The sequence below is a fragment of the Rhineura floridana genome, chromosome 8, assembly GCF_030035675.1.
Source record: "Rhineura floridana isolate rRhiFlo1 chromosome 8, rRhiFlo1.hap2, whole genome shotgun sequence".
In the NCBI taxonomy this organism is placed as follows: Eukaryota; Metazoa; Chordata; class Lepidosauria; order Squamata; family Rhineuridae; genus Rhineura; species Rhineura floridana.
The window spans coordinates 9,540,573-9,567,278 of NC_084487.1; the positions used below are offsets into that span (position 1 = coordinate 9,540,573).

At 41.9% G+C, this 26,706-nt stretch overlaps 1 protein-coding gene across 10 annotated transcripts in view; it reads left to right on the forward strand.

Moving 5' to 3' along the window:
- Nucleotides 1-1,707: 1,707 nt before the first annotated feature.
- The window catches only part of LOC133390158 (mitogen-activated protein kinase kinase kinase 7-like), a 62,949-nt gene continuing 37,950 nt past the window's right edge, over nucleotides 1,708-26,706 (forward strand). For 2 of the 10 annotated variants that reach the window (XR_009764323.1, XR_009764324.1), the window contains exons 1-11: nucleotides 1,713-2,707; nucleotides 7,044-7,154; nucleotides 9,295-9,360; nucleotides 12,252-12,297; nucleotides 13,234-13,372; nucleotides 15,081-15,205; nucleotides 16,972-17,100; nucleotides 20,816-20,946; nucleotides 22,667-22,748; nucleotides 24,980-25,131; nucleotides 25,611-25,770. Coding sequence is in view for 8 of the 10 variants with exons in the window: in XM_061638147.1 (XP_061494131.1) it covers nucleotides 2,618-2,707; nucleotides 7,044-7,154; nucleotides 9,295-9,360; nucleotides 12,252-12,297; nucleotides 13,234-13,372; nucleotides 15,081-15,205; nucleotides 16,972-17,100; nucleotides 20,816-20,946; nucleotides 22,667-22,748; nucleotides 24,980-25,131; nucleotides 25,611-25,770; nucleotides 26,141-26,181 (1,272 nt within the window). In the remaining 2 variants the exon portion in view is untranslated. Of the gene's footprint in view, nucleotides 2,708-7,043; nucleotides 7,155-9,294; nucleotides 9,361-12,251; nucleotides 12,298-13,233; nucleotides 13,373-15,080; nucleotides 15,206-16,971; nucleotides 17,101-20,815; nucleotides 20,947-22,666; nucleotides 22,749-24,979; nucleotides 25,132-25,610; nucleotides 25,771-26,140; nucleotides 26,309-26,706 lie in introns of those variants that run through there. The other 8 variants (XM_061638144.1, XM_061638145.1, XM_061638140.1 and 5 more) reach the window with 6 other exon arrangements.

Sequence of the window (26,706 nt, forward strand, 5' to 3'; positions counted from 1 at the left end):
AGAAAGGGGATCCCAGGGAATGCAGTAATTATCGAACTATTGCCTTAATATCCCATGCAAGTAAAGTAATGCTCAAGATTCTACAACAAAGGCTGTTACCATATATGGAGCAAGAAATGCCAGACGTCCAAGCTGGATTTAGAAAGGGCAGAGGTACCAGAGATCATAGCGCAAACATACATTGGATAATGGAACGGACCAAGGAATTTCAGAAGAAAATCACCCTGTGCTTTATAGATTACAGCAAAGCCTTTGACTGTGTAGATCATGAAAAACTATGGAAAGCTTTAAAAGAAATGGGGGTGCCACAGCATCTGATTGTCCTGATGCGCAACCTATACTCTGGACAAGAGACTATTGTAAGGACAGAATATGGAGAAACTGATTGGTTCCCCATCGGAAAGGGTGTGAGACAGGGGTGCATCTTATTACCCTATTTGTTTAATCTGTACGCAGAACATATCATACAGAAAGCAGGATTGGACCAAGATGAAGGAGGTGTGAAAATCGGAGGGAGAAATATCAATAATTTAAGATATGCAGACGATACCATACTATTAGCAGAAACCAGAAATGATTTGAAAAGAATGCTGATGAAAGTTAAAGAGGAAAGCACAAAAGCAGGATTACAGCTTAACATCAAAAAGACGAAAGTAATGACAACAGAAGAGTTATGTAACTTTAAAGTTCACAATGAGGACATTGAACTTGTCAAGGATTATCAATACCTCAGCACAGTCATTAACCAAAATCAGAAGAAGGCTAGGACTGGGGAGGGCAGCTATGAGAGAACTAGAAAAGGTCCTCAAATGCAAAGATGTATCACTGAACACCAAAGTCAGGATCATTCAGACCATGGTATTCCCGATTTCTGTGTATGGATGTGAAAGTTGGACAGTGAAAAAAGCGGATAAGAGAAAAATCAACTCGTTTGAAATGTGGTGTTGGAGGAGAGCTATGGACTGCGAAAAAGACAAATAACTGGGTGTTACAACAAATTAAACCAGAACTGTCACTAGAAGCTAGAATGATGAAACTGAGATTATCATACTTTGGACACATAATGAGAAGACCTGATTCACTAGAAAAGACAATAATGCTTGGAAAAACAGAAGGGAGTAGAAAAAGAGGAAGACCAAACAAGAGATGGATTGATTCCATAAAGGAAGCCAGAGACCTGAACTTACAAGGTCTGAACAGATCATGACAGATGCTCTTAGAGGTCACTGATTCATAGGGTCACCATAAGTGAAAGGCTCTAGGATGTGGGCAAGTGTGGGCAACCACCTGCATTCTTGATTCTGATTTCGGTTAATAATATTTGGTAAGAATGGAAGAACTTTTTCCATCGCCTCACTTCCCCATTTATATGCTTAGCTTTAGGTAGTCTTTTGCTGTTTCTAGGTAGAGAATAGAAGGATTGTTCTGTGTCTTCAGCAGAGTTGCCATTCTGTTTCCGTTTGCACTGAACAAACTAAATGAAACTGGTGACGCTTTGTCCTACCGCGGTGGTGAACTGCTGGAGGTATTTATTTATTGCAAGACCAAAAGCAACACACACCCCTTGATCTTAACGTCTAGCAGCTCCAACAGGGAGGAGGGCGGGGTAAACAAGCCCCTCGAAATTGAAACTAATAGGGAAGTTCTTCTCGAAGAAGCTGGAGGCGCTGGGGTGTGAGCACAACCTGGATGGTAGGACGGCAGCAGCTGCAGGGGCGCTTCCCGGTAAAGCATCACCCCTTGGGCTGTGCCTATCACGCAGCGTACAGGTACAGGAGAGCAGCCTACGGGAGAAAGACGGGGCGGCAGCTCTTTTCCCTTCCATGTTTCGCTTTCATATCCCTCGCATCGGACCAGCTTAGCAGAGGTTGGTTATTTCCCTGGTGGCTCACACCTAGCCGGCTCCGACTGAGAAGAAAACACCAGCTCACGAGGCTTTGGACCTACTATCACTCGTTCCCTCAATGGCCTCTCGGAGGCGGCAAAGGAGGAAGGCGGAGCAGCTCCGAGAAGAGGGAGGCCGTGAACGAACGAAAGGAAGGAGGAGCAGTTGGTGGTGCCGCCGCCGCCACCTCTCCTGCCAGGCCCTGGCCCAAGCCGGGCCTCTGCTGAAGCGGGGGCAAAGAGCCCAGAAGTGCGGGGTGGTTTCCTTCCTGCGAAGCCCCTCCAATGTCAGGGGAGGCGGGTGTTGGGCTCTGAGCTGCGGCGGCTTCTCGCCTTCCTCATTCAACCTCCTCTCTGCGGGGGCGTGCAACCGCCGAGGCTCCGACTGAGGAGAGGCCGCGGCCTGCAGGAGCGGAGAGAAGAAGAGGGAGCAGGTTGCTTGCGTGTGAGGCGCAGGATGTCGAGCCAGGCCCCCGTGGCCTGGGCTTCCCAGTGGCCCCAATAAAGCCCGGGCGGAAGAACCTCGTATGAGGCCTCTCCGTGGTCCAGGAGGTGCCTCCGTCGGGCCCTCCTTCCCCCGCTGCTGCTGAGCAAGAAGGGTCCCGCAGAAACAGCCTAGCGAGAGGGGCCCGGCTCTGCCTTGCCGTTTCCACACCGGCCCGTCCTCTGGTCTCCTTTCCCTTCCATCTTCTTAGACGCGCACCCACATACATTACCGGCTGGAAGCGAAGGAATGTTTTCTGCCAACTCCGCGGACATGATTGAAACCCCCCCAGTGCTCAACTTCGAAGAAATTGACTACAAAGAAATCGAGGTGGAAGAGGTGAGTCCCAAAGGGATGAAGGAGGGGAGGGAGACCCGGTTGCCAGCCTCGGAATTAAGCCCCACATACCTCAAAGACACTTTACCCCTGTTATATATGCATAAGATTACAGCTTGGTTGTACAAAGTCAAAGCCACCAGCATTGCCTGACACGCACACTTGGCGCTGCAATCCTGTGCATTCTTCATTGGGAGTATGTCCCATTGAATACAGTGCATAGGATTGCAGGGCAAACTCAACGCTATGTGGAAGCTGTTCCCTTTATCCTCTTCTCCCCACCCCACCCCACCTCCAGATGATTATAGGCTCATTGTGCACATTACTCATTGGTGAGGAAAAGACAAGTTATGATAGTCAGTATAGTGTGTGTAATATTTAACGTGCTGGCTTTAGAGCAATAGACTCAGGTTCACAACCCTTCCTGACTACAAAGCTCAGCGGATGTTTTTGAGCCAGTTGCCATCTCTCAGCATAACTTACAGGGCTGTTGTGAAGATAAAGTCAGGGAAATATAATTGATTGGTACCTATCTTACATCAGCCATGGGCAACTTAGGGCAGTGTCATGTATTATTCTTTTCCTACTCAGAAAGCTCTTCAATGGAAGATGGGGTGGGTAAGAAGCCAATGTATAGATGTTCATGGGTGACATCCTATATATATCTGACAATTCTATATTTGCTGTATATGGGAAGCTATGATGTGTCATTGCTTTCCAATATATATATTTATGCAATGAAATATGCAGATAGTATCCCTTTGCCTCTCTGAAGTGGTCTGCTGAAATCAGTCGCCTCCCTTGTAACTCTGTTCACATTATACCTCTCCTTAAATCCCTATGCAAACTTCCTGCACAAGCTCCATGTCCTTACCATGAATACTCACTGTAGTCTTCCCCCCATCTCTCCCCAATTCATCTCTTGCCATCCTCACTGTTGAACATCTGAAGGCCTGCTGCACTCTGAAACCACTCCACTACTACCTTTTTGCTGCTCCTTAAGCTTGAGCTGCTTCCCAGAATACCTGAATGATGCGTCCTTGCTCACTTGTTTCAAATCTCTCCTCAGAGCCCATCTTTTCTGCAAAGCCTGTAGCATAAGCCCCATATCCTACTGTAACTAAGCCTTAGTATGTGTAACGGAAGCATCACACACTCTTTCAATATTTACCACTGCCTCTACATCTCCCCTCTGTTTTCTCTCTCCTGTGTCAAATTACGAGGAAAGGTTGCAGCATTTGGGGCTTTTTAGTTTAGAGAAAAGGCGGGTCAGAGGAGACATGATAGAAGTGTATAAAATTATGCATGGCATTGAGAAAGTGGATAGAGAAAAGTTCTTCTCCCTCTCGCAGAATACTAGAACTCGTGGACATTCAAAGAAGCTGAATGTTGGAAGATTCAGGACAGACAAAAGGAAGGACTTCTTTACTCAGCACATAGTTAAACTATGGAATTTGCTCCCACAAGATGCAGTAATGGCCACCAGCTTGGATGGCTTTAAAAGAAGATTAGAGAAATTCATGGAGGACAGGGCTATCAATGGCTACTAGCCGTGATGGCTGTGCTCTGCCACCCTAGTCAGAGGCAGCATGCTTCTGAAAACCAGTTGCCGGAAGCCTCAGGAGGGGAGAGTGTTCTTGCACTCGGGTCCTGCTTGCGGGCTTCCCCCAGGCACCTGGTTGGCCACTGTGAGAACAGGATGCTGGACTAGATGGGCCACTGGCCTGATCCAGCAGGCTCTTCTTATGTTCTTATGTTCTTACAGATTCTCAGCTCTAATCAGGGACCTGTGTGTGATGCATATTGATGGTGCTATATAAGCAATACATAATAACTATGATCCACATTTGGGTTTCATACTTTCAATGAAGGAAAAGTATAGTCCTTTAAATAGTCTTAGGTCTTCTCCATGACTCTTAATTCTCAGTGTTGAGTTATTTTCCCGTTTGTGAAGAGAACAATACAGTTTCTAGTATTAGTATTTAGTCCTCCTTATATCTATGATCTCCTTCACCTCATGGCCTCTGGTGTGATTTTCCCATTCTTGAGAGGAGGAGCAGCAGCTCTGAGCTGGATGGAAATATCCTTTTCCATGCAGGGCTGGATTAAGAACATAAGAAGAGCCTGCTGGATCAGGCCAGTGGCCCATCTAGTCCAGCATCCTGTTCTCACAGTGGCCAACCAGGTGCCTGGGGGAAGCCCGCAAGCAGGACCCGAGTGCAAGAACACTCTCCCCTCCTGAGGCTTCTGGCAACTGGTTTTCAGAAGCATGCTGCCTCTGACTAGGGTGGCAGAGCACAGCCATCATGGCTAGTAGCCATTGATAGCCCTGTCCTCCATGAATTTGTCTAATCTTCTTTTAAAGCCATCCAAGCTGGTGGACATTACTGCATCTTGTGGGAGCAAATTCCATAGTTTAACGATGCGCTGAGTAAAGTACTTCCTTTTGTCTGTCCTGAATCTTCCAACATTCAGCTTCTTTGAATGTCCACGAGTTCTAGTATTATGAGAGAGGGAGAAGAACTTTTCTCTATCCACTTTCTCAATGCCATTAATAATTTTATACACTTCTATCATGTCTTCTCTGACCCGCCTTTTCTCTAAACTAAAAAGCCCCAAATGCTGCAACCTTTCCTCGTAAGGGAGTTGCTCCATCCCCTTGATCATTCTGGTTGCCCTCTTCTGAACCTTTTCCAACTCTATAATATCCTTTTTGAGATGAGGCGACCAGAACTGTACACAGTATTCCAAATGCGGCCGCACCATAGATTTATACAACGGCATTATGATATCGGCTGTTTTATTTTCAATACCTTTCCTAATTATCGCTAGCATGGAATTTGCCTTTTTCACAGCTGCTGCACACTGGGTTGACATTTTCATCATGCTGTCCACTACAACCCCGAGGTCTCTCTCCTGGTCGGTCACCGCCAGTTCAGACCCCATGAGCTTATATGTGAAACTCAGATTTTTTGCTCCAATATGCATAATTTTACACTTGTTTATATTGAATTGCATTTGCCATTTTTCTGCCCATTCACTCAGTTTGGAGAGGTCCTTTTGGAGCTCTTCGCAATCCCTTTTTGTTTTAACAACCCTGAATAATTTAATGTTGTCAGCAAACTTGGCCACTTCACTGCTCACTCCTAATTCTAGGTCATTAATGAACAAGTTGAAAAGTACAGGTCCCAATACCGATCCTTGAGGGACTCCACTTTCTACAGCCCTCCATTGGGAGAACTGTCCGTTTATTCCTACTCTCTGCTTTCTGCTTCTTAACCAATTCCTTATCCACAAGAGGACCTCTCCTCTTATTCCATGACTGCTAAGCTTCCTCAGAAGCCTTTGGATTCTTCCTTGTGATGATATTTTGGGGTGGAGTAATGTAATAACAAGGATTCTGGCTCACAAAATAACTTGGATAGAGAGAATTCTAGGAAAAGGAAGTTGACCTTTGTTGGCCTTAGAATGCTGTTCATCCTGATATTGTACTGTGCAGTAATATGCTTTTATTCTGTTTTGGCATTAGTGAATTGATAACTGAGTAAGTGATTTCTTCTGAACTTCTAGGGCCATGCCAAGTCCTCTCCATTTAAAATATAAAACAGCCAGCATAAAATTATTACCACAAACCACACCATTATATCTAATAAAATAACATAAAAGCCACTTGTAATAGATAGGTCTTCAGAGCCATTTTAGATTGCCAAGACTGAAAGAACTAGCTGTACATTCCATCAGTGATGGATTGCTCTAAACCTGTGTAGTTAAGGAAGATACACTTGATATTTCAAGTCTGAAAAGGCTTTACTTATAAAGTCACAGTTCTATGCAAGTTTACTTGTGAATAAATCCTGTTGATCTTTGTCGGACTAACCTTTTCCCCACTGGGCTATGTTAAATCACATCTCCTGGATTAATTACAAACTTCCGTATGCTTACATCTGCAATAAACACTGCATAGCCGGAAGTGAAATATGTTCTCAGGTCAGAAAGATCCTGCATTCAAATAAAAAATGGAATGTGAATGAAGGGAAGTGGGAAAGAGAGCAAAAGATCCCAAGGTCCAAGTCTGTTTTTTTTCTCCCTTGCCATCTCAACCTGTTGCCTGACTGAGACCGCAAAAACAGGAAGTTCCCAAGCATCTGGCAGACTAAAATTAATGCTTTTGGGGCTGCGTGCCTCTTGGCAAGCCATAAGTTAGGCAGGTCTTTCTTAGAACATAAAGATGCATTTTCACTGTGTCGTTCTACAATATTTAGAAAGGAATGAATGGGGGCAATGCCAATTGTTTGTTTGAAATATGTTTCTGAAAGTTTCTAATTGCCTTTTTAAATAGGTTGTTGGAAGAGGAGCCTTTGGAGTTGTTTGCAAAGCAAAATGGCGAGCAAAAGATGTGGCCATTAAGCAAATAGAAAGTGAATCTGAACGAAAAGCCTTCATAGTAGAGGTACAATTTTGCTTTAAAATTTCTTTGAGCACAATTTTGTAAGCCGGTAGCCTGTTGGTTTCAGAACCATGATATTTTGGTTGTGTTGGAATGGAAAGCACCCGACCCAAAAGGGTGCTCCTGATTTCAGTGCCATGTCATAAAATGTTCTTTTAAGATTTCTTTCTGAGCCGTGTTGTGGATATTTTCTGCATCCCTGGGGATATATTCAGGACTTTGTTGGAGTGGGGGACTAACTAGAAACTCCAATAGCCCTCTGAATTGTACTCCCAACATCTGTATTTCCTTGTCTGTAGGGACATTCTGTAAACTGCATTGCTCTACAAACTACTCTAGCTGGGTTATTGGAGTGTCTTGCCTCTTCAGTCACATTGGCCCAGATCAGATATTCTTTCCCCCCTATCTTCACCCTACATGCAATGGCAGGGGCTGGGGTGCCGAATGGAATCATGCCTTCCCACTCTGCTCTCTGGTTACTGTTGCCCACTGATGTTCACGTGTGAGTATAATATTTTAGTAGGCTGTGTTGGGTGAATGGGTAGGGAAGGTGTGTTTCTGCTACTCCACCATATGTAGAAAACAGATCAGGGGGAGAGCTTCATCTAAACCAGGCCACTCAAAGTGACAAGAAACTAGTAACATTTATAAGATGTTGAACACTTAATTTTTAGCTAAGGTTCTCTGTGTGTGTATTGATATGAGAGTGGTGTGTTACATTTCTTATTTCTCTTCTGTTGGGAAATTAAGAGTTCACTGCTAGTAAGCTCTTCATAAACATGCATTTTTATTTTTTTTACTGAGGATGTGAGTCCACAGTAGGGACATGTGAAGAAAGATGGGCCTGACACGCACGACTGGGTGAATAACAGGCCACAGCATTTATTAGCCATGTTTCCAGTTGGTTTGGCATATGAAGTCAGGGGCTTTGGCCTTAACTTGTCCAGTCCAACTGCTGAGAATCAATTTCTGCATCTTTAGTGGGGTGGATAAGACTTGTCTTGATTAATATGTTGCTGGATGAGCATTTTTTGTATTATATTGTTCATAGTTATCATTTTTTTCTAGTTTTAAATTGTTTTTAAGTGTTTTATCTTGTCATGTTGCTTTGAGATTTTTTCTTTCATAAAAAGTGACTGATAACTGTAATTTATTATTATTATTATTATTCTGAAAGGATGCATATAGATGTAAAATTGGACCACTTGTGTACTCATATGAAGTGACTCGCTCACATTCGACACAAGTCTCTTTTTGTTAGCATATAAAGCTTAAAAATCTTGCTTCAGTATGACACAAATACTGTGTAAGTTGATTTAACTACATACATAAAATGTTCATTTGAAGATGATTTAAACTGTAAATCAGAAGCACTTATTTTCAAATAAAATAGGGGTCACAATTCATCAGCTATTATTTGTGGTCACCACCAATCCCTCCCTCTTCGGTCAGGGGAGGGGTCAGGCCATTCTTTCACTTTTCAATCTAAAGGCACTCAAACACCATGAGATTCCTCTCCCAAGAAGTTTTCTGGACAGAGGACTTTGGAGATAGAAGAAGTCTCTCGCATCATACTGGGATTGGGAAAGTGATCACCCAAAGTAAACGGTTGCTAAGGGTGACCTGACAAGCGTGTTTGTGGAACCATGTATGTATGCAGCCTGATCTTACGTTCAGATGCTGCGCTGTACTCCTAATTCAGCTCTGGCAACTGGAGCAGTTGAAGTCATAGATTGGTGAGGGACATTTTGCCAGTGAAATAGGGAGTGGTTCAGGGTCACCGCTGATATCTTGAACCACATCAAAAGGATCATCATACCAAATATGCCCACTGAAAAGTTGCATTGGCAGAGGGTAGTTAAGAAGTCATCTTAAAAAAGTTATCTTTGTGTTAGATGATGTACATATTGTGCACTAACTAAGAACATAAGAAGAACTTGCTGGATCAGGCCAGTGGCCCATCTAGTCCAGCATCCTGTTCTCACAGTGGCCAACCAGGTGCAGCTCTTTCTCCAGGTCCATGCGAAATATTATACAACATCAGACCAATTTGGTAATTTGGCTATGAATCCTATATGAAGAAAAATTACCTTTTAACCTTAAGAATTTAGCCTTTAAATACATTGCTTTTTTTAAATTCCAGCTTCGACAGTTGTCACGTGTGAACCATCCTAATATTGTCAAGTTATATGGAGCTTGTTTGAACCCAGTAAGTTGCACTTTCACTTCCAGTATGATATTTTTGTGGGTCTAAAAAATGTATGATCTTTAAAGGTTTTGCTTGAATCAAGTGAAAATGTAAGAGCCTACTAGTTCTTTATTTGGCTTACCATACTGCATTGACTTTCTTCCTTTTTATTATGAAAATTTGCCTATAACTTAGATATGCTTTTTCTGTAAGTTTAGCAAAAAAAAAACACCTTCAGCAAACTGCATGTGTACATCTATCTCTGTAGTTATATCTCTCCAGAAATAAAAAATGATAATTTTATTTATTTATTTATTTATTAAATTTATTAGTCGCCCATCTGGCTGGTTGTCCAGCCACTCTGGGCGACGTACAAGATAAAAAACAATACATTAAAACGTTAAAATTTAAAACCATAACAGTAAAAACCTAACCCACCCCAAAAGCCTGCCTGAAGAGCCAGGTCTTCAAGGCCCGGCGGAAGCTCATCATAGAAGGGGCATGGCGGAGATCATTTGGGAGAGAGTTCCACAGGGTGGGGGCCACTATTGAAAAAGCCCTCTCTCTAGTCCTCACCAGTCTAGCTGTTTTAACCGGTGGGATCGAGAGAAGGTCTTCTGAGGCTGATCTTGTTGAGCGGCATCCCTGACGATGCTGGAGGTGCTCCTTCAGATAGACTGGGCTAAAACCGTGTAGGGTTTTAAAGGTCAAAACCAACACCTTGAATTGGGCCCGGTGAACAACCAGTAGCCAGTGCAACTCCTTCAGCACTGGAATGATGTGATCTTGCCGGTGGCTGCCTTTAATCAGACGAGCCGCCGCATTCTGTACCAGTTGCAGCTTCCGGACCGTTTTCAAGGGTAACCCCACGTAGAGCGCATTACAGTAGTCTAGGCGAGAGGTGACAGACTGGACTACTGCAATGCGCTTTACGTGGGGCTACCTTTGAAGACGGTTCGGAAACTGCAGCTCGTGCAAAATGCTGCGGCCTGATTGTTGACTAGGACTAAACGATCTGAACATATAACACCTGTTCTGGCCCGTTTGCACTGGCTGCCTATATGTTTCCAGGCCAGATTCAAAGTGTTGGTTTTGACCTATAAAGCCTTACACGGCGCGGGTCCACAATACCTGATGGAACGCCTCTCCCGATATGAATCTACCCGTACACTGCGTGCAACATTGAAGGTCCTCCTCCGGGTACCGACTCATAGAGAGGCTCGGAGGATGACGACAAGATCTAGGGCCTTCTCAGTCGTGGCCCCTGAACTATGGAATAGTCTTGTTGACGAGGTGCGCCTGGCACCAACATTGCTTTCTTTTCGGCGCCAGGTTAAAACTTACCTCTTTTCACAGGCATTTTAATACATTTTAATATATTTTAGTATATTTATAACACTCTGGTATACTAAATTAATTGTGTAATATGTTTTAGCTTTGGGGTATTTCTGTTATGTGTGCGGTAGTTATTACGTGGTTTTATCATATTGTATTTTATATTCATGTTGTTCACCGCCCAGAGAGCTGTTGGCTGTGGGCGGTATAGAAACTGAATAAAATAATAATAATAATAATAATAATAATGTACCACCGGTGGGAGCAGATGGTTGGGAAGGTAGGGGCGCAGCCTCTGTATCAGATGGAGTTGATACAGCGCCGCCCGGCTCACAGCCGAGACTTGAGCCTCCATGGACAACTGGGAGTCAAGAATGACCCCCAGGCTGCGGACCTGGTCTTTCAGGGGCAATCATACCCCATTGAGCACCAGGTCCACATCCCCCAGCCTTCCCTTGTCTCCCACAAACAGTACCTCGGTTTTGTCAGGGTTCAGCTTCAGCTTATTCCTTCCCATCCAGCCACTCACCGACTCCAGGCACTTGGACAGGGTTTCTACAGCCAACCTCGGTGAAGATTTAAATGAGAGATAGAGCTGCATGTCATCTGCATACTGATGACATTGCAGCCCAAATCTCCTGATGATTGCCCCCAGCGGCTTTATATAGATGTTGAACAGCATCGGGGAGAGGATGGAACCCTGCGGCACCCCACAAGTGAGAGACCAAGGATCCGAGACCTCATCCTCCAATGCCACTCTTTGGTACCTACCAGAGAGGAAGGAATGGAACCACTGCAATACGGTGCCCCCCATGCCTAACCTCTTCAGGCGGTCCAGGAGGATAACGTGGTCAACGGTATCGAAAGCCGCTGAGAGATCAAGGAGGACAAGGAAGGTGCATTCGCCCCTATCCCACGCCCTCCTCATATCATCTACCAAGGCGACCAAGGCTGTTTCAGTCCCATGTCCAGGCCTGAAGCCTGATTGAAATGGATCCAGATAATCCGCTTCCTCCAAGTGCGCTTGCAACTGCTTTGCCACCACCCGCTCAACCGCCTTGCCTAAGAATGGCAAATTTGAGACTGGGCGAAAGTTGTTCAGATCTTGGGGATCCAAGGAGGGCTTCTTTAAGATTGGTTTTATTACTGCCTCCTTGATCGCTGATGGCATTACTCCCTCTTCAAGAGATGTATTTAACACCATCTTGATCCCCTCACCCAGTCTATCTTTGCAGCTCATAATGAGCCACGATGGGCAAGGATCGAGTAAGCAAGTGGTTGGCTTTAAGGTTGAAAGCACCTTGTCCACTTCATCAGATGGAAGAAGCTGGAACCGATCCCGCACCACCAGAGCACCACTGGTCACCTCTGGCTCGCTCACTGTGTCCACAGCGCACGGAATAGCATATTTTATGATCCTAAGGCCCCGTTGCTGATTCACAAACAAGACCAGGCAATTTGGAGCCTCCAAATCCAGAGAGAATTTCAGATGGGGGACTTCTAATAAATCTTTCTGTTTTCTTTCACATAAAAATCAAACGTGGCTTCTAACATAACACATTATTTTTTTCACAAAGGTTTGTCTTGTTATGGAATATGCTGAAGGAGGTTCTCTCTATAATGGTGAGTCTCTATCTTGGGTTGCATTATCCAAAACACTACTTAAAATGCAAAGTTGCATTTAGAAATTAATTTCATAAGAGCAAAGCCATAGAAATCTAGTATTGTTTGATTTTTATAATGTGAATTCCTATGTTCTTGTTTAATCTACTTTTTTTAAAAAAAGAAAGAACTCAGTATTAAATATTCTACTTGGCTACCATTAATCAATGTCATTAATATTGGAGCTAATGTTGTGAAGATGGTCATATGACTAAATTGGCTAAGTAGTGAGGTGGGTTCATCAGTGAGGTATGCCATGGTTGTATGATTGTTTCACTATAAGTATGCAGTTGCTCAGCCCACATGTATCAAGTTGCCAGAAAGCCACTGAAAGCATGCTAAGTTGTGGCATTATAAATGTGGATTGAATTGTATTCATGGTGAAGCAACCTGTTTATTGTTTTACCACAAATAACAATAAAAAGTCAAACACACTGAGCACACTTTCTTACTCTGCCAATTTGGTCCCACGTTTCGTTCTAGAAATAGTTACTCCGATACCAAAGATGCTTGTAACTTATTTTTCACAGAAGTGGTGGAGTCCGCAAATTAAATTGACTGTATTTTTGTGTCCAGTGGTGCTGAAAACAAGCAGTGGGTTGTATTCAACTAACTTTTCTCACAGTAGACCCATTGAAATTAATGGATCCAAGTTAATTATGGCCATTAATTTCAGTGGGTTTACTCCAAGTAAAAGTTAGTTGAATACAAGTCAGTGACTCAAATCTGTGATTTAGGCTGCAATCCAATACACACTTACATGGGAGTAAGTCTCTTTGAACCAAATGGAGCTTATGTCTGAGTAGACATGTGTTGGATTGCAGCCTTAGTGTTCCTAATTTGTATCAACTGTAATGTGCAATTAAGTTCTTTTTAGTTTGTACCTTTGTTTTCCAGTCCTACATGGTGCTGAACCTCTGCCTTACTACACTGCTGCACATGCAATGAGTTGGTGTTTACAGTGTTCCCAGGGAGTGGTATATCTTCATAGCATGAAACCGAAGGCTCTCATTCACAGAGACCTAAAACCACCAAAGTAGGTTTTTGGGTGCTGTTTAAGCCTCTTATCATTCAAAAAAGAGCTTGTAGTCTATTTTCTACTAAAAGGATAAATAGCTTACATCACAGCTGAAAGTATATACTGAAGCAATTTTATGCTAATATTATGGTGCTTTTTATTAGCACCAAAGAGTATGTTCAGCACAACTACTCATTGCAGAATGTATAAACGATATGCCTGTACGTTAGATGCACTATTTTTCAGGACAGTTTCCTAGAATTGGATGGTAATATATTTTTAAATAATATATATATTGATAGTTATAAAGGAGATCCCTCTGTAGTGCTCTGTTCTGTACTCTGATCTGTGACTGATAATAGCTTGGAACAACATGATACCCTCTAATAAAACTAACCTTCTGGCAAGTTTGCATCAGTTCTACTAAATGGAGCACAGTGTTAGTTGCTTAAAGTGAATATTGATCTGGATGTGCGTGACTCATCTCTGTGCTCACTCAGACAGAACTTTAATTATTGCCTCCTGTATTGAGATACGTAAGGACTATGTGAAAGGTCTGTAATCAGCCAAACTGGGATAGGGGGAGAGCAAAACCTCACCCCTCCAGGCACTGTCAGTGGATGACATAGAATAACTCCACTGAAAGGCGGCCCCAGTTGTGCTCTTTTCCTTTCTTCCATATAAGTGAGTGGCTTCCATTCACACCTTGGGAAACCATTTCATACCAAGTCAGGCCATTGGTCCATGTAGCTCACTATTATCTGCACTAGCTGGCAGTGGCTCTCTGGGGTTTTAGGCAGGGTTTTTCCCCAGCCCTATCTGGAGATGCTTATGATAATGAAACCCAGCCCTACCTTGAGATGCTGAGAGATGGGACCTTTTACATGCAAGACGTGCTCTACCACTGAACGACTACTATTATGGGGCAAAAGTATTATACTTAATGACTGCGTTGGAATGGAATAAAGCCTACCTTCTCTGACATTGGGTAACCTAGCCTTCACAGTCAAAGGACAGTTGCGCACAGTTCCTTCAGTGTATGGACCCTCTCTTCCACTGTGTATTTACCCAACACAGTGCCTTTGTTCGTTACAAAAAAAAAATTGGTGTAGGATAGACTGATTATACCTTTCAGAATTGTATATTTAAAACTACAGATAATCTTCAGGTTATCTACAACTCATTAAACTTCTTTCAGGGTGCAATCCTGAAGTGGCTGGCTGACAGGGAAATACAAAGTCAGTTTAACAACCCATCCAGCGCGCTCCTGGGCTTTGCCTCGGTGGTAGCGAGAGCAGAAGAATGCTCTATTCGTAGCCTATGTAAAAGAGGAAGAAGAAAAATTACTGTATTTTTCATTTCCCTCCCATTGTTTTCAAGGGAAGGGAGAGTTTTAGACCTGCTCAGAAGTGTGTCTAAATCTCCATCCAGTTTGCGGGGGTGGTGGTTCGAGAACCAGGAGACTGGATTTTTCATACCTAAGCTGTTTCTCAGCACTCCCCCTTTTTGGCCCTATTGTTGGAGCTCCAGCATAGGTTGAGCCAGGGCATCTCAGCACTGCCTGAGAGGGAGAATCCATCATCAGTTAACCCTTGTCATTGGATAAAAGCAAGTCTGTCTTTTGAGTCCTGGAATGCCCTCCCAGCAGCCACAGAATTGCACCTTTAGTGTAATAACTACTCTTGTTTAGTCACAGGACCCATAAACTATTCTGTTTGTTTGACAGCTTGCTCTTGGTGGCAGGGGGGACGGTTTTAAAAATCTGTGATTTTGGTACAGCCTGTGATATTCAGACACACATGACCAACAATAAGGGAAGCGCTGCTTGGATGGCACCAGAAGTTTTTGAAGGTAAGGAAGTAATTTGATGCTTAATATGCATTCTTGTGTGTTTTACAATCATTATTGTATGTTAATTTTATAGTGAATTTTATAAAGGAATTGTATTTATTAAGGCTATATGTAATTCTGTTGTGTTTACATGTTGAATATTGTTACTGGAGGACGGGCGGGGGGGATGCATGAAACAACCTTTTAGAAGCAATATATTTAACAAAAGGCAGTTGATACCTTGGGTTCATATTCTAGCTATAATTTTAACATTCAGCAATTAAAATAGTTAAAATATTAGTAACAATCTATGCAGATCTGACTTGCGTTACATAGAAAGGAATTATTTGCAAAGTTGTTCTGTTGTGAGTATATTTCTATGGAAAAGTGACGTATTCATTTAAGTAATGAAGTAATAAATCTACTTCTATATTAATACATACCTGCACTCAGCCTTGAGATATTTGAATTTGAATGTTGCCATTTCTAAAGTCTGTTGAGCAATATCACTTGTGTGGCATTAAAATATATGTAGGTGATTGATTGGTTTTGCTTATTAGTGAGATTTGCATGGAAGATAGGGGTGTTGGTTTAGCCTTCTCACATGCAGTAGCATCCTGAGATGGACACATCACATTAAAAATCCCCAACACTCTCAGAAACCTCCTGAAAAAAGAGCTTCCCCTTGGTTCTACTCTCAGTCTGGATATGTAACAGCCTAATCAAGCTTGCTCTGTCTTGGTTCAGTTGAACTGTCACATAAGGAACATTTCATAACAGGGGTCGCCAACCTTTTTGGACCAGAAGGCACACTTCTTCAAGTACTTGAAAGGTTGTCACACAGATGACAGCCAGGATCTCTTCTCAATCATCCCAAAGTGCAGGACACAGAATAATGGGCTCAAGTTACAGGAAGCCAGATTTCAGCTGAATGTCAATAAAAACTTCCTAACTGTTAGAGTGGTATGACAATGGAACCAATTACCTAGGGAAATGGTGGGCTCTCCAACACTGGAGGCATTCAAGAGGCAGCTGGAGAGCTGCCTGTCGGGTATGCGTTAAGTTGGATCCCTGCATTGAACAGGGGGTTGGACACAATGAGTTTACAGGCCCCTTCCAACTCTTCTATTCTATGGTTCAGATTTTGAGGGAGTGCTAGGAGCACCACCAGTCACAAATGCTCACCATGGGGGTGTGGCATAACACAAAATTAGACCCTACACTTGACATCGCATATGATGTCAGTTGTGGGACAAGTAGGCGTGGTTTGGGGAAAACAGCCTCACAGGCCAAATTGCTCCCTTTGGGAGGAAGAGCAGGATAGAAATTTAATTAAATTTGGCCTGTAAGCTGAAGGTTCCTGACCCCTGTGTTAGATGTAGAGCCTTCAGTGGTGAGAGAGACACTGCATGTAACTGTTACTGTGCATGTGGCTAGTAGTAGCATCAGCATGTGAGAATAAAGTTCTTGTCTATGTGAACTTTGTGTAAGGATGCAGTGGATCATACTGCGTGGCTGGATGAACATACAAATGGTCTGGCACATGTTAATATGCAAGTTATTGGATCCTTGCTCATATCTGTGCTTTTGATAAATACTCCAATGCTTGATGTGCAAGGGAAGTCAGATGATTAGATAAGCCCTTTTGCCCATGTTGCAGCATCCAGTACAAAGTTGCATGCACATAACACCTTCAGTTTGTCACTAACCTTCAGAGAATATAATGTTTTGAAAATATCACAGTGTTTTTAAAAGGGCATAAATTAAATAAATGGCCTTTTTTTCAGGTAGCAATTACAGTGAAAAATGTGACGTATTCAGTTGGGGTATTATTCTTTGGGAAGTGATTACCCGTAGAAAACCTTTCGATGAGATTGGTGGTCCTGCTTTTCGAATCATGTGGGCAGTTCATAATGGTAAGTTGAAACTTTGTGGGTAACTGATAAGTAGTATTTCTGAATTGTGTTTGTATTTGTCACAAATTTTCAATAAAGGGCATTACTCTGATGCCTAATACAATGACACAAGATTTGGGCAAAATAGACAAGCTGGGGCAAATACACTTGTTAAAACTCTTTTATCTGCCCCAGTCACATAGAAGACAGGGCCGGGGGGTTATTTTATACAACAAAAGGGTTGTGTTGGTGACTAATACTGAACTTTCTCTCCTACTTCACCTCTACCACACATGCTTTTTACACAAATGGTGCAAATCCATATTGAAAAATGCAGATTTGCTATTATCATGTCTTCTTTTGTCATAATTCAGATAATATAAGAGATTATAATACACCTGTAGCTTTCAATATTACATATTTTATTTATTATTAAATTTCTATCCCACCCTTCCTCCCAAACAAGTCCAGGGCAGCAAGCATCAAGAAGTTGAAACAATACAATTAAAAATATATTTAAAACATTTTGTGTCCTATTTCAAGAAGTTGATGTATCCATTATTTAGGATGTATGATTTTTACTGTATGTATTCAGGAATAGCTCTTTAAATTAACGTAAACTATGGACATATGAGTATATTATGTGCCGTCAGGTCGATTACAACGGCAATTCTATGAACTGGCAACCTTCAATAGCATCTGTTGTAAACCACCCTGTTCAGATCTTGTAAGTTCAAGTCTGTGACTTCCTTTATGGAGTCAGTCCATCTCTTGTTTGGCCTTCCTCTTTTTCTACTCCTTTCTGTTTTTCCCAGCATTACTGTCTTTTCTAGTGAATCATGTCTTCTCATGATGTGTCCAAAGTATGATAACCTCAGTTTCCTCATTTTAGCTTCTAGAGATAGTTCTCGTTTAATTTATTCTAGCACCCAATTATTATATTCTAACACGGTCCATGGTGTCCGCAAAACTCTTCTCCAACACCACATTTCAAATGAGTTGATTCTTCTCTTATCTGCTATTTTCACTGTCCAGTTTTCATATCCGTACATAGAGATCAGGAATACCATTCTCTGAATGATCCTGACTTTGGTGTTTAGTGATGTATCTTTGCATTTGAGGATCTTTTCTAGTTCTCTCATAGCTGCCCTCCCCAATCCTAGCCTTCTTCTGATTTCTTGACTGTTGTTTCCCTTTTGGTCAATGACTGTGCCAGGGTGTGATAATCCTTGACAAGTTCAGTGTCCTCCTTGTCAACTTTGAAAAATGGAAATAGACTGCCTTCAAGTCGATTCCGACTTAGGGCGACCCTATGAATAGGGTTTTCATGGTAAGCAGTATTCAGAGGTGGTTTACCATTGCCTTCCTCTAAGGCTGAGAGGCAGTGACTGGCCCAAGGCCACCCAGTGACAAACCCTGATCTCCCAAGTTGTAGTCCAACATTCTAACCAACACACCACACTTGTCAACTTTAAAGTTCCATAAATCTTCTGTTGTCATTACTTTAGTCTTCTTGAAGTTCAGCTGTAGTCCTGCTTTTGTACTTTCCTCTTTAACTCTCATTAGCATTCGTTTCAGATCATTACTAGTTTCTGCTAGTAGTGTGGTATAGTCTGCATATCTTAAATTATTGATATTTCTCCCTTCAGTTTTCACACCTTCATCTTGATCCAAACCCACCTTCCATATGATATGTTCTGCATATAGATTAAACAAATAGGGTGATAAAATACACCCCTGTCTCACACCCTTCCTGATGGGGAACCAATCAGTTTCTCCATATTCTGTCTTTACAGTAGCCTCTTGTCCAGAGTATAGGTTGCTCATCAGGACAATCAGATGCTGTGGCACCCCCATTTCTTTTAAAGCATTCCATAGTTTTTCATGATCTACACAGTCAAAGGCTTTGCTGTAACCTATAAAGCACAGGGTGATTTTCTTCTGAAATTCCTTGGTCCGTTCCATTATCCAACGTATGTTTCAATATGAACCCTGGTACCTCTTCGCTTTCTAAATCTAGCGTGGACATCTGGCATTTCTCACTCCATATATGGTAAGAGCTCTTGTTGTAGAATCTTGAGCATTATCTTGAGCATTACTTTACTTGCATGACATATTCAGGCAATAGTTCGATAATTATTGCATTCCTGGGATCCCCTTTCTTTGGAATTGGGATTTATATTGAACGCTTCCATTCTGTGGGCCATTCTTTTCTTTTCCATATTTATTGATAATTTTTTGTCAAAAATAATTGGATGTTAGGACAAATTAAATCAGAACTATCACTAGAAGCGAAAATGATGAAACTGAGTTTCTCATACTTTGGACACATAATGAGAAGATATGTTTCACTAGAAAAGACAAATAATGCTGGGGAAAACAGGAGGGAGTAGAAAAAGAGGAAGGCCAACCAAGAGATGGATTGATTCCATAAAGGAAGCCACAGACCTGAACTTACAAGATCTGAACAGGGTAGTTCACGACTGATGCTATTGGAGGTCACTGATTCATAGGGTCGCCATAAGTCGTAGTCTACTTGGAGGCACATAACAACAGCAAACTCTTGGTTTGAATTTCCCTTTGATTTCTCTAATCTTTTGGAATAGGGCTCTTGTTCTGCCTCCTGCCCCATGCCTGTTTCCTAGCTGTGTATAACAAAAATATGTCATATTTGTGACTGTTCATGTGAATTGGGAGAGTAATATCTGAATATTTTACAGGAGTACTTGAATAACTTGTCAATCTAAAAGCATAGGTATATTCCACTGAATATTTAGAACAGGGTTTAAGGATCTTTTGCCCCAGAAGACGACATTCCCTTAAGGGTAATGTGGTGTGTGTGTGCATGTGCTGGCAGTGGTCAGGGCTAGAGCCAAAAGTGGGTGTAGCCACCCTACTCTCACACAGCCTGTTGCAATCCATCCATTCATTCAAGCACACCCAATTCATCCACCATCCATTCATTTGCTTTTTCTCACTCTCTCTCTCTCTCTCTCTCTCTCTCTCTCTCTCACACACACACACACACCATGTGCACACACACATACACAAGCCTCTCATCCTCCCTGAGATTTACATTGGGGAGAGAACTTGCCGTCAGTCCAGTGGGAAGATTCTATTCTCCAGATATGGCAGGATTAGGGGCTTGATCAGGGTCCTAACATGGGATTTTAACTCTTTGCCCTCTCCATTGTAATCCTGACTAGACTGGGCCCCAAATCTGCAATTTGCATTATCAAGAAAGTTTCAGTGGATCCTTCGCATGGGGAGGGGCTGATCTGGATCAGGACCACAGTGGGGAGGGCACTCTGTCCCCACATCACAGTCCCAATCAGATCAGTGTCACATCACTTGGAAAGTCTCCAAGAGCCGCATGTGGTCCGCTGGTCAGAGATTCCCCATCCTTAGTTGAGAGGATATATAGCATTTGCCACTGTTAAAATGCTTTTCCCATTCAGAACTCATTTTCCACTCAACAAACTGGCATGTCTTTGTATTAAACGGCTTAGCGAATTGGTAAAATAATTCCTGCATTGACCCCTGTGAAATTTTTCAATATGCAAAGGAGCAGAGAAAGCAGATGGAAAGTTTCAAAGGTTTTGTTGAAAGAGTAACAATATTCTTAATTTTCTGATATCATCAAGGGAGGTTTGTTTAGTATACACAGTTACGTATAGTATTCTTACAACTTTATTGTTCAATTTTATAATGCCATTTTTTAATGGTCTCCTTATAGGTACTAGGCCACCACTGATAAAAAATTTACCTAAGCCTATTGAGAGCTTAATGACTCGCTGTTGGTCTAAAGATCCTTCACAACGACCTTCTATGGAGGAAATTGTCAAAATAATGACACATTTGATCCAGGTATATTTTTCTTACATATTGACATAATGTACTGAAAAGATGGGCTTGTATAAGGTATGGAAAGTAGAAGTGACGGGATAAGAAAGGCATCATTCTCTTCTGCTTTCGACACCCTGAAGTAAAGGTAAACAAAAATCCCACTGCCTCAAATATATTCTTCAATGTACTTAAGACATTTTTATTACCCCACCCCACCCCCCTCAAATAAATTTTAAGTAAATTTAAAATATTACATTAGGGCCCAATTTGCACATAATGCTGAACCACTGTTTAGCACTATGGGAACAAGTCTTGGGGTCAGGTGCTGTCCCCTCACCTTTCATCCTCTGTCATAGCTGCAACGAGATCAGAAGCATCCATTTTTTAGCTAACCCAAATTTCCTTTGTCCAAACTATAGTTCATTAAAATTATGGTTTGTTAGCAAGCTGTAGTGTTCAACTGTAGTTTAGCCCTGACTTCTTTTGTATAAACCATATTTGAACTAACCACAGTTCCTCCGAGCTCAGACGCAACAAGAAACTCTGGTTAGTTTAAAAGCACATGTTGAATCATCAGATCTTCTCCTTGCAGCCATGCCAGAGGAGAAGAGAAAAGTGGGGAGCTCACAAGTTTGAGATTTGCCAGAACTCATTCCCATAGTGCTACTAGTGTTTCATGTAAAATTAACCTAGGACTGCTCTTTAGACTACCTACCTCAGACAGTTCTAGCCTTACAATCTAACTGTAATCTGATTACAACAACCTTTAGGTGTCATAGACATTGGAAGTATCTGTGCTGCAACCTGGAGATAGCACCCTTTCCCCCAGAAATGGGAATAATGTATTACTTAGGAACCATTCATACAAACTCTTTTCCTGTACTTTTGCTGTAACGATTTGCAAGATTATAATGGAAATGTGCTGTGGAAATTATGCTGGCATTCAAGCCTAGAATGGAAATAGTTATAACTCAGTTGCCAGGATAATTGGCAAGTAAATTCATAGCCATGCTATATCAATCAGTATTGGTGCTAGTGAGTAAACCATTTCTAAGACTTTTCCACAGTCACATTTTGAGTCAGCTCTTCCAAATGAACACTGCCTTCCATTCTAGAACATCAGGGATGTCTGGCAGTTAATGTCACAGTATATTTTTACTAATATCATAATATAATTTGTTCAATACCACTTACAGTAGAACGTTGGCATACATCTTTTTAAAATAATGAAAAGTTAAATTTTGTCTTTGATAGCAGCATACATGCTACATCTCTTATTTATGTAGAGAGCCAATGTGGTGTAGTGGTTAAGGTGCTGGACTACAACCTGGGAGACCAGGGTTTGAATCCCCACACAGCCACAAAGCTCACTGGGTGACCTTGGGCAAGTCACTGCCTCTCAATCTGAGAGGAAGGTGATGGTAAACCCCCTCTGAATACCACTTACCATGAAAACCCTATTCGTAGGGTTGCCATAAGTCAGGATCGACTTGAAGGCAGTCCATTTCCATTTTTCTTATTTATGTCTGTTTGACATGCTTATGTTGTTATGACTTTTTGGTTAAAGAACAAACTGACTTTATAATAAGCAACAAACCACAAATTTTGAGAAGCATATTGAAGATTTTAGGTTACTTAAAAAATGTAGTAGTAATTTTTCCTAGTTCTTGGTCTGTCCATTGGGTAAGGAAACAAAATAAGAAGTTGACCGTTGAGTTCTTTCTCCTTTACCTCTTTGCAGTACTTTCCAGGAGCTGATGAACCTTTACAATACCCTTGTCAGTTTTCTGATGAAGGCCAAAGCAACTCTGCCACTAGTACAGGTAAGTAGATTATATGCATAAGTAGTTGATTATTTATTATGACTATATAGAATGGGGTGGGAAACCTCTGGCTTATGGATCTAACTTGGGCCCCCCATTTGGTTCATGATGCTATTTTGGGGAAGCCACAGCCACCCACCCTACAGCTATCATACCTGAAACAACGGGGGGGTGGTGGCTTCAAGGGAACAATGGAGAGCTTAAAGTGGGCTTCTTTGCTGGAAAAAGGCGCACTCCTGCTGCCCATCAGCTTCTACCTCCCAGCACTGGTCTTTGAAGCTGCTCCGTACTGATCCTTTCAACCTCTGATGTCTGAGGTTGAAGGGATCAGCACAGGGCAGGCTTTGCAAACCTTCCCATGATCCTCCTGCTGTGGGAAGGTAAAGAAAGAAGTCTGCATTTTAAAATTCAGACTTCTGTCTCAGGTTTCCCTCAGCAGCAGCAGACGCTTGGGAATGGCAGTGGTCACGTTGCAAACCTTCCTGCATTCCCCCTGCTACTGTCACTGGCAGGGGAACGAAACAAAGGGGAATCTCCCCTTCTTCCCCCCCCGCCACTGTCACTGCTGCTGCGGGAAGTGCAGAAAAGAAGCCTCATTTTAAAATGCAATCTTATTTCTCACGCTTCCCTCAGTGACAGTGAGGTCTTGGGAACCCAGCAAGGGATTTTCACAGATGGGTGGGACCAGAGCTTGGAAAAGTTACTTTTTTTGAACTACAGCTCTCATCAGCTCCAGCCAGCATGGCCATTGGATTGGGCTGATGGGAGTTGTAGTTCAAAAAAGTAACTTTTCCAAGCTCTGGGTGGGACCACCTACCTGTGATGTCATAATGACATGTTATTAACAGGTTGGACAGCCCCACCCACCTGTCAAATTTGGCTCATGAGGCCAATCCTGAAAAGGATCTGGCCTGTGGAGCAAAAAGGTTCCCAACCCCTGATTTAGAAAAAAAAATGTACATGTAGGTCCAGTGCTACTGGTTGTTGTGTCAGCAAATGAATGATATAGACATGGCGTAGAACCACTGCACTAGCATAAGTTCACAATTTACAGTGTCTTGCACTAGCATAAGTTCACAATTTACAGTGTCTGCCCTAATGCTAGTACAGCAGAAGACTTCACATTGGTGTACCGATGTTGGTTATAACTCCAGAAACAGACATTTTCAGTTGCAGTATTGTGCTAAGCCAGCCTTTCCCAACTAGTGGGCCACCAGATGTTGCTGGACTACAACTCCCATCAGCCCCAGCATTCCTGACCATTGGCCATGCTTGCTGGGGCTGATGGGAGTTGTAGTCCAGCAACATCTGATGGTCCACTAGTTGGGAAAGGCTGTGCTAAGCTGTCATGGGAATAGTCACCTACATGCTATTTCAGGTGTTTTTCAGACACCATGGAACAACTGTTGTGCTTAGTGTTTCATTAGAATGGGTTATAACCAACAAACTGCATACGAACAGGAAGCTGCCTTGTACTGAGTCGGGTCATTGACCCATTTTGCTCAGTATTTTTTACAGTGACAGGGAGCAGTTTTCCAGAATTTCAGTCAGTAATCTTTTCCAAACTGACCTGGAAAGGCCAGAGGTTGAACAACAGACCTTCTGCATGCAAAGCACATGCTCTACTACTGAATTATAGTCCTTCTACCTCTCATGCTTGAAACATTTGAGAAGCAGTCTGTAGTTAAACTGTGCTGCAGAATATAAGCTCTTTTCTGCAGTTGATTTGACGGTGCAATAATTTCAACAGACTAAGGAATCCTTTCTACCGAAAGTAGTTATGAAATGCTTTAGCGACTCATATTGTGGAGAAATTACCTAGAAGTCAGCTTTCTGTTCAGATTTATTCCCCATAAATTTTAGTCTATTCACCAAGATCTCATATAAACACAGAGAAAAATAAGATAAATTTCCAGTCCGTTTTTAAAAGCATGTGTGATTGTGCTAAAACACATAAGCCTTCTAAAGAAGAAGGATTTACGTCAGCACACACAGTATCTAGGGTGTGCAGCAAATGCCTTTACTAGTGATTTATTGTATTGAGAGAATGAACTTTATTTTGACATACTGGATAAATCTATTACCCTAACAAATATCCTAAGGCTGCAATATTCCAGTCTAGTTGGTATTTTTTGAAATAGTTATATAAATCAGAAGTAATAGAACGCAACCAATATATAAAATTGTGGTTTATAGTCTTGACTAAACCAGTATGCTTCTAACATCTATAGGCTCCTTCATGGATATGACTTCCACAAATACTAGTAACAAGAGTGATGTTAATGTGGAACCAAATGACTTTCAAGGAACTGCTACCAATGATACTATTAAACGCTTAGAGTCAAAACTGGCCCAGCAAATGAAAAATTCAACAAAGCAGTCGGTAAGAATATGGAAATAATTATTGTTAAGGAGACTCGTATAAAATATACTTTAGAATCAAAATAATGAGATCTTCTTACCGTCCGTTGTTTTAAAATTAAATGATTTTAAATGTAGAACTTAGAAAAATAAGTATTAAGTACCTATTCAAAGCTTGTGATAAAAATTCACAAGGCATATACATTTATCAAAAATAAATGTATTTCACAGTGTTTTTCATCATGGGATTCCAGGTTGCAAAGAGCTTCAAAAAGTTCCATGACTTAAATGAGTAAGTTCGTACTTTAACAAGGCTTAACAGAAGTATAAACCTATTTACTACCTGCTCTTCTTCTGCTTATGAGAGCTATAAGTATGGTCTTGCATGTCATCTTAAGAACTGAATAAAAATGACAATTGAAAATCCAAATTTCATATGAACTTTGTTTACCTATTTCAGGAATTAGTTTTTGAATCGTAAAAATATTTGGTTTTCAACAGGGAGAGCCTGGCCGCTTGAGTTTACCTCCGTCTCGTGGTAGCAGCGTTGAGAGCTTGTCAGAAGTTCGTGGGCGACCGCAGCCAGCTCTTTTTTCTGGAGAAGGCAAGCGAATGAGTGCTGATATGTCTGAAATTGAAGCAAGAATTGCTGCTACCACAGGTAAATATAAATACATATATATATATTGTTAAACGGCTATACAATGTGTACTCAAAATGGGACTGAGGCACCTTGTACCAGTGGAGCTTTTGGGGGCCTTTTCCCCTACCTACTGTAGCCTCTGGCAACACAATCCCCAACTCAATCCCCAACTCTTTGGAGAGGCTTTTTGTGCAAGGGGCACAAAGGAGAGAGATCAGTTTGCGAGCTGTACATATTTGTGAAGCTGTTGAATTCTCCTCCCCCCCCCCCAAATAAAAACAGGTTATCCTGTGTGCAATCTGACTTTCAGTTAAATGAACTTGGGTCCCAATAAAATCAGTGAAATATAAATGCAATTAATTGTACTCTCATTTTGGCTTCTCTTTAGATATATCTGTGGCTATTAAAGTCAGTCGCTTTATTTGCTAAATAAACACGGATCCTTTTAGGACTGAACATTTTCATCTGCCTGAAACTAAAATGATTTCTCCATTTTGAGAACAACTGATTTAATTGAAAAACAGTAGGATTCTCCCCATGCAAGAGAAAACTAATGAAACCGTAAGATCGTTGTTATTAGTAAATTAAAATAAGGTGATCTTTCATAGAGAATTCTAGCTAATCTTTACTTGTCTAAACTAAAAAGTGGTGAGATGCACAACAGAAAATTGCATGCCTACTCATCATTCTGAAAAAGCAATTAGGGTTGAAAAGCAGAGCCTGGTATCTAAGTGGGCTTCCAAGCAAACTTTCTCAGATATTGGGTATGATTAAACCTGATGCAGAAAGGGTAACTGGAGGACTTGACACCATTGATCTCATTGTTTGGTAGCAGGAGGAGGTCCCTAAAAGAGGCCAGAGCACCCACTTCTTCCTACTGTCCACCTTGATCTGAATTCTGATAGGAACTAAAGAAGGCTTATGTTTTTATTTTTGTGGGCAAGTGGAATATAT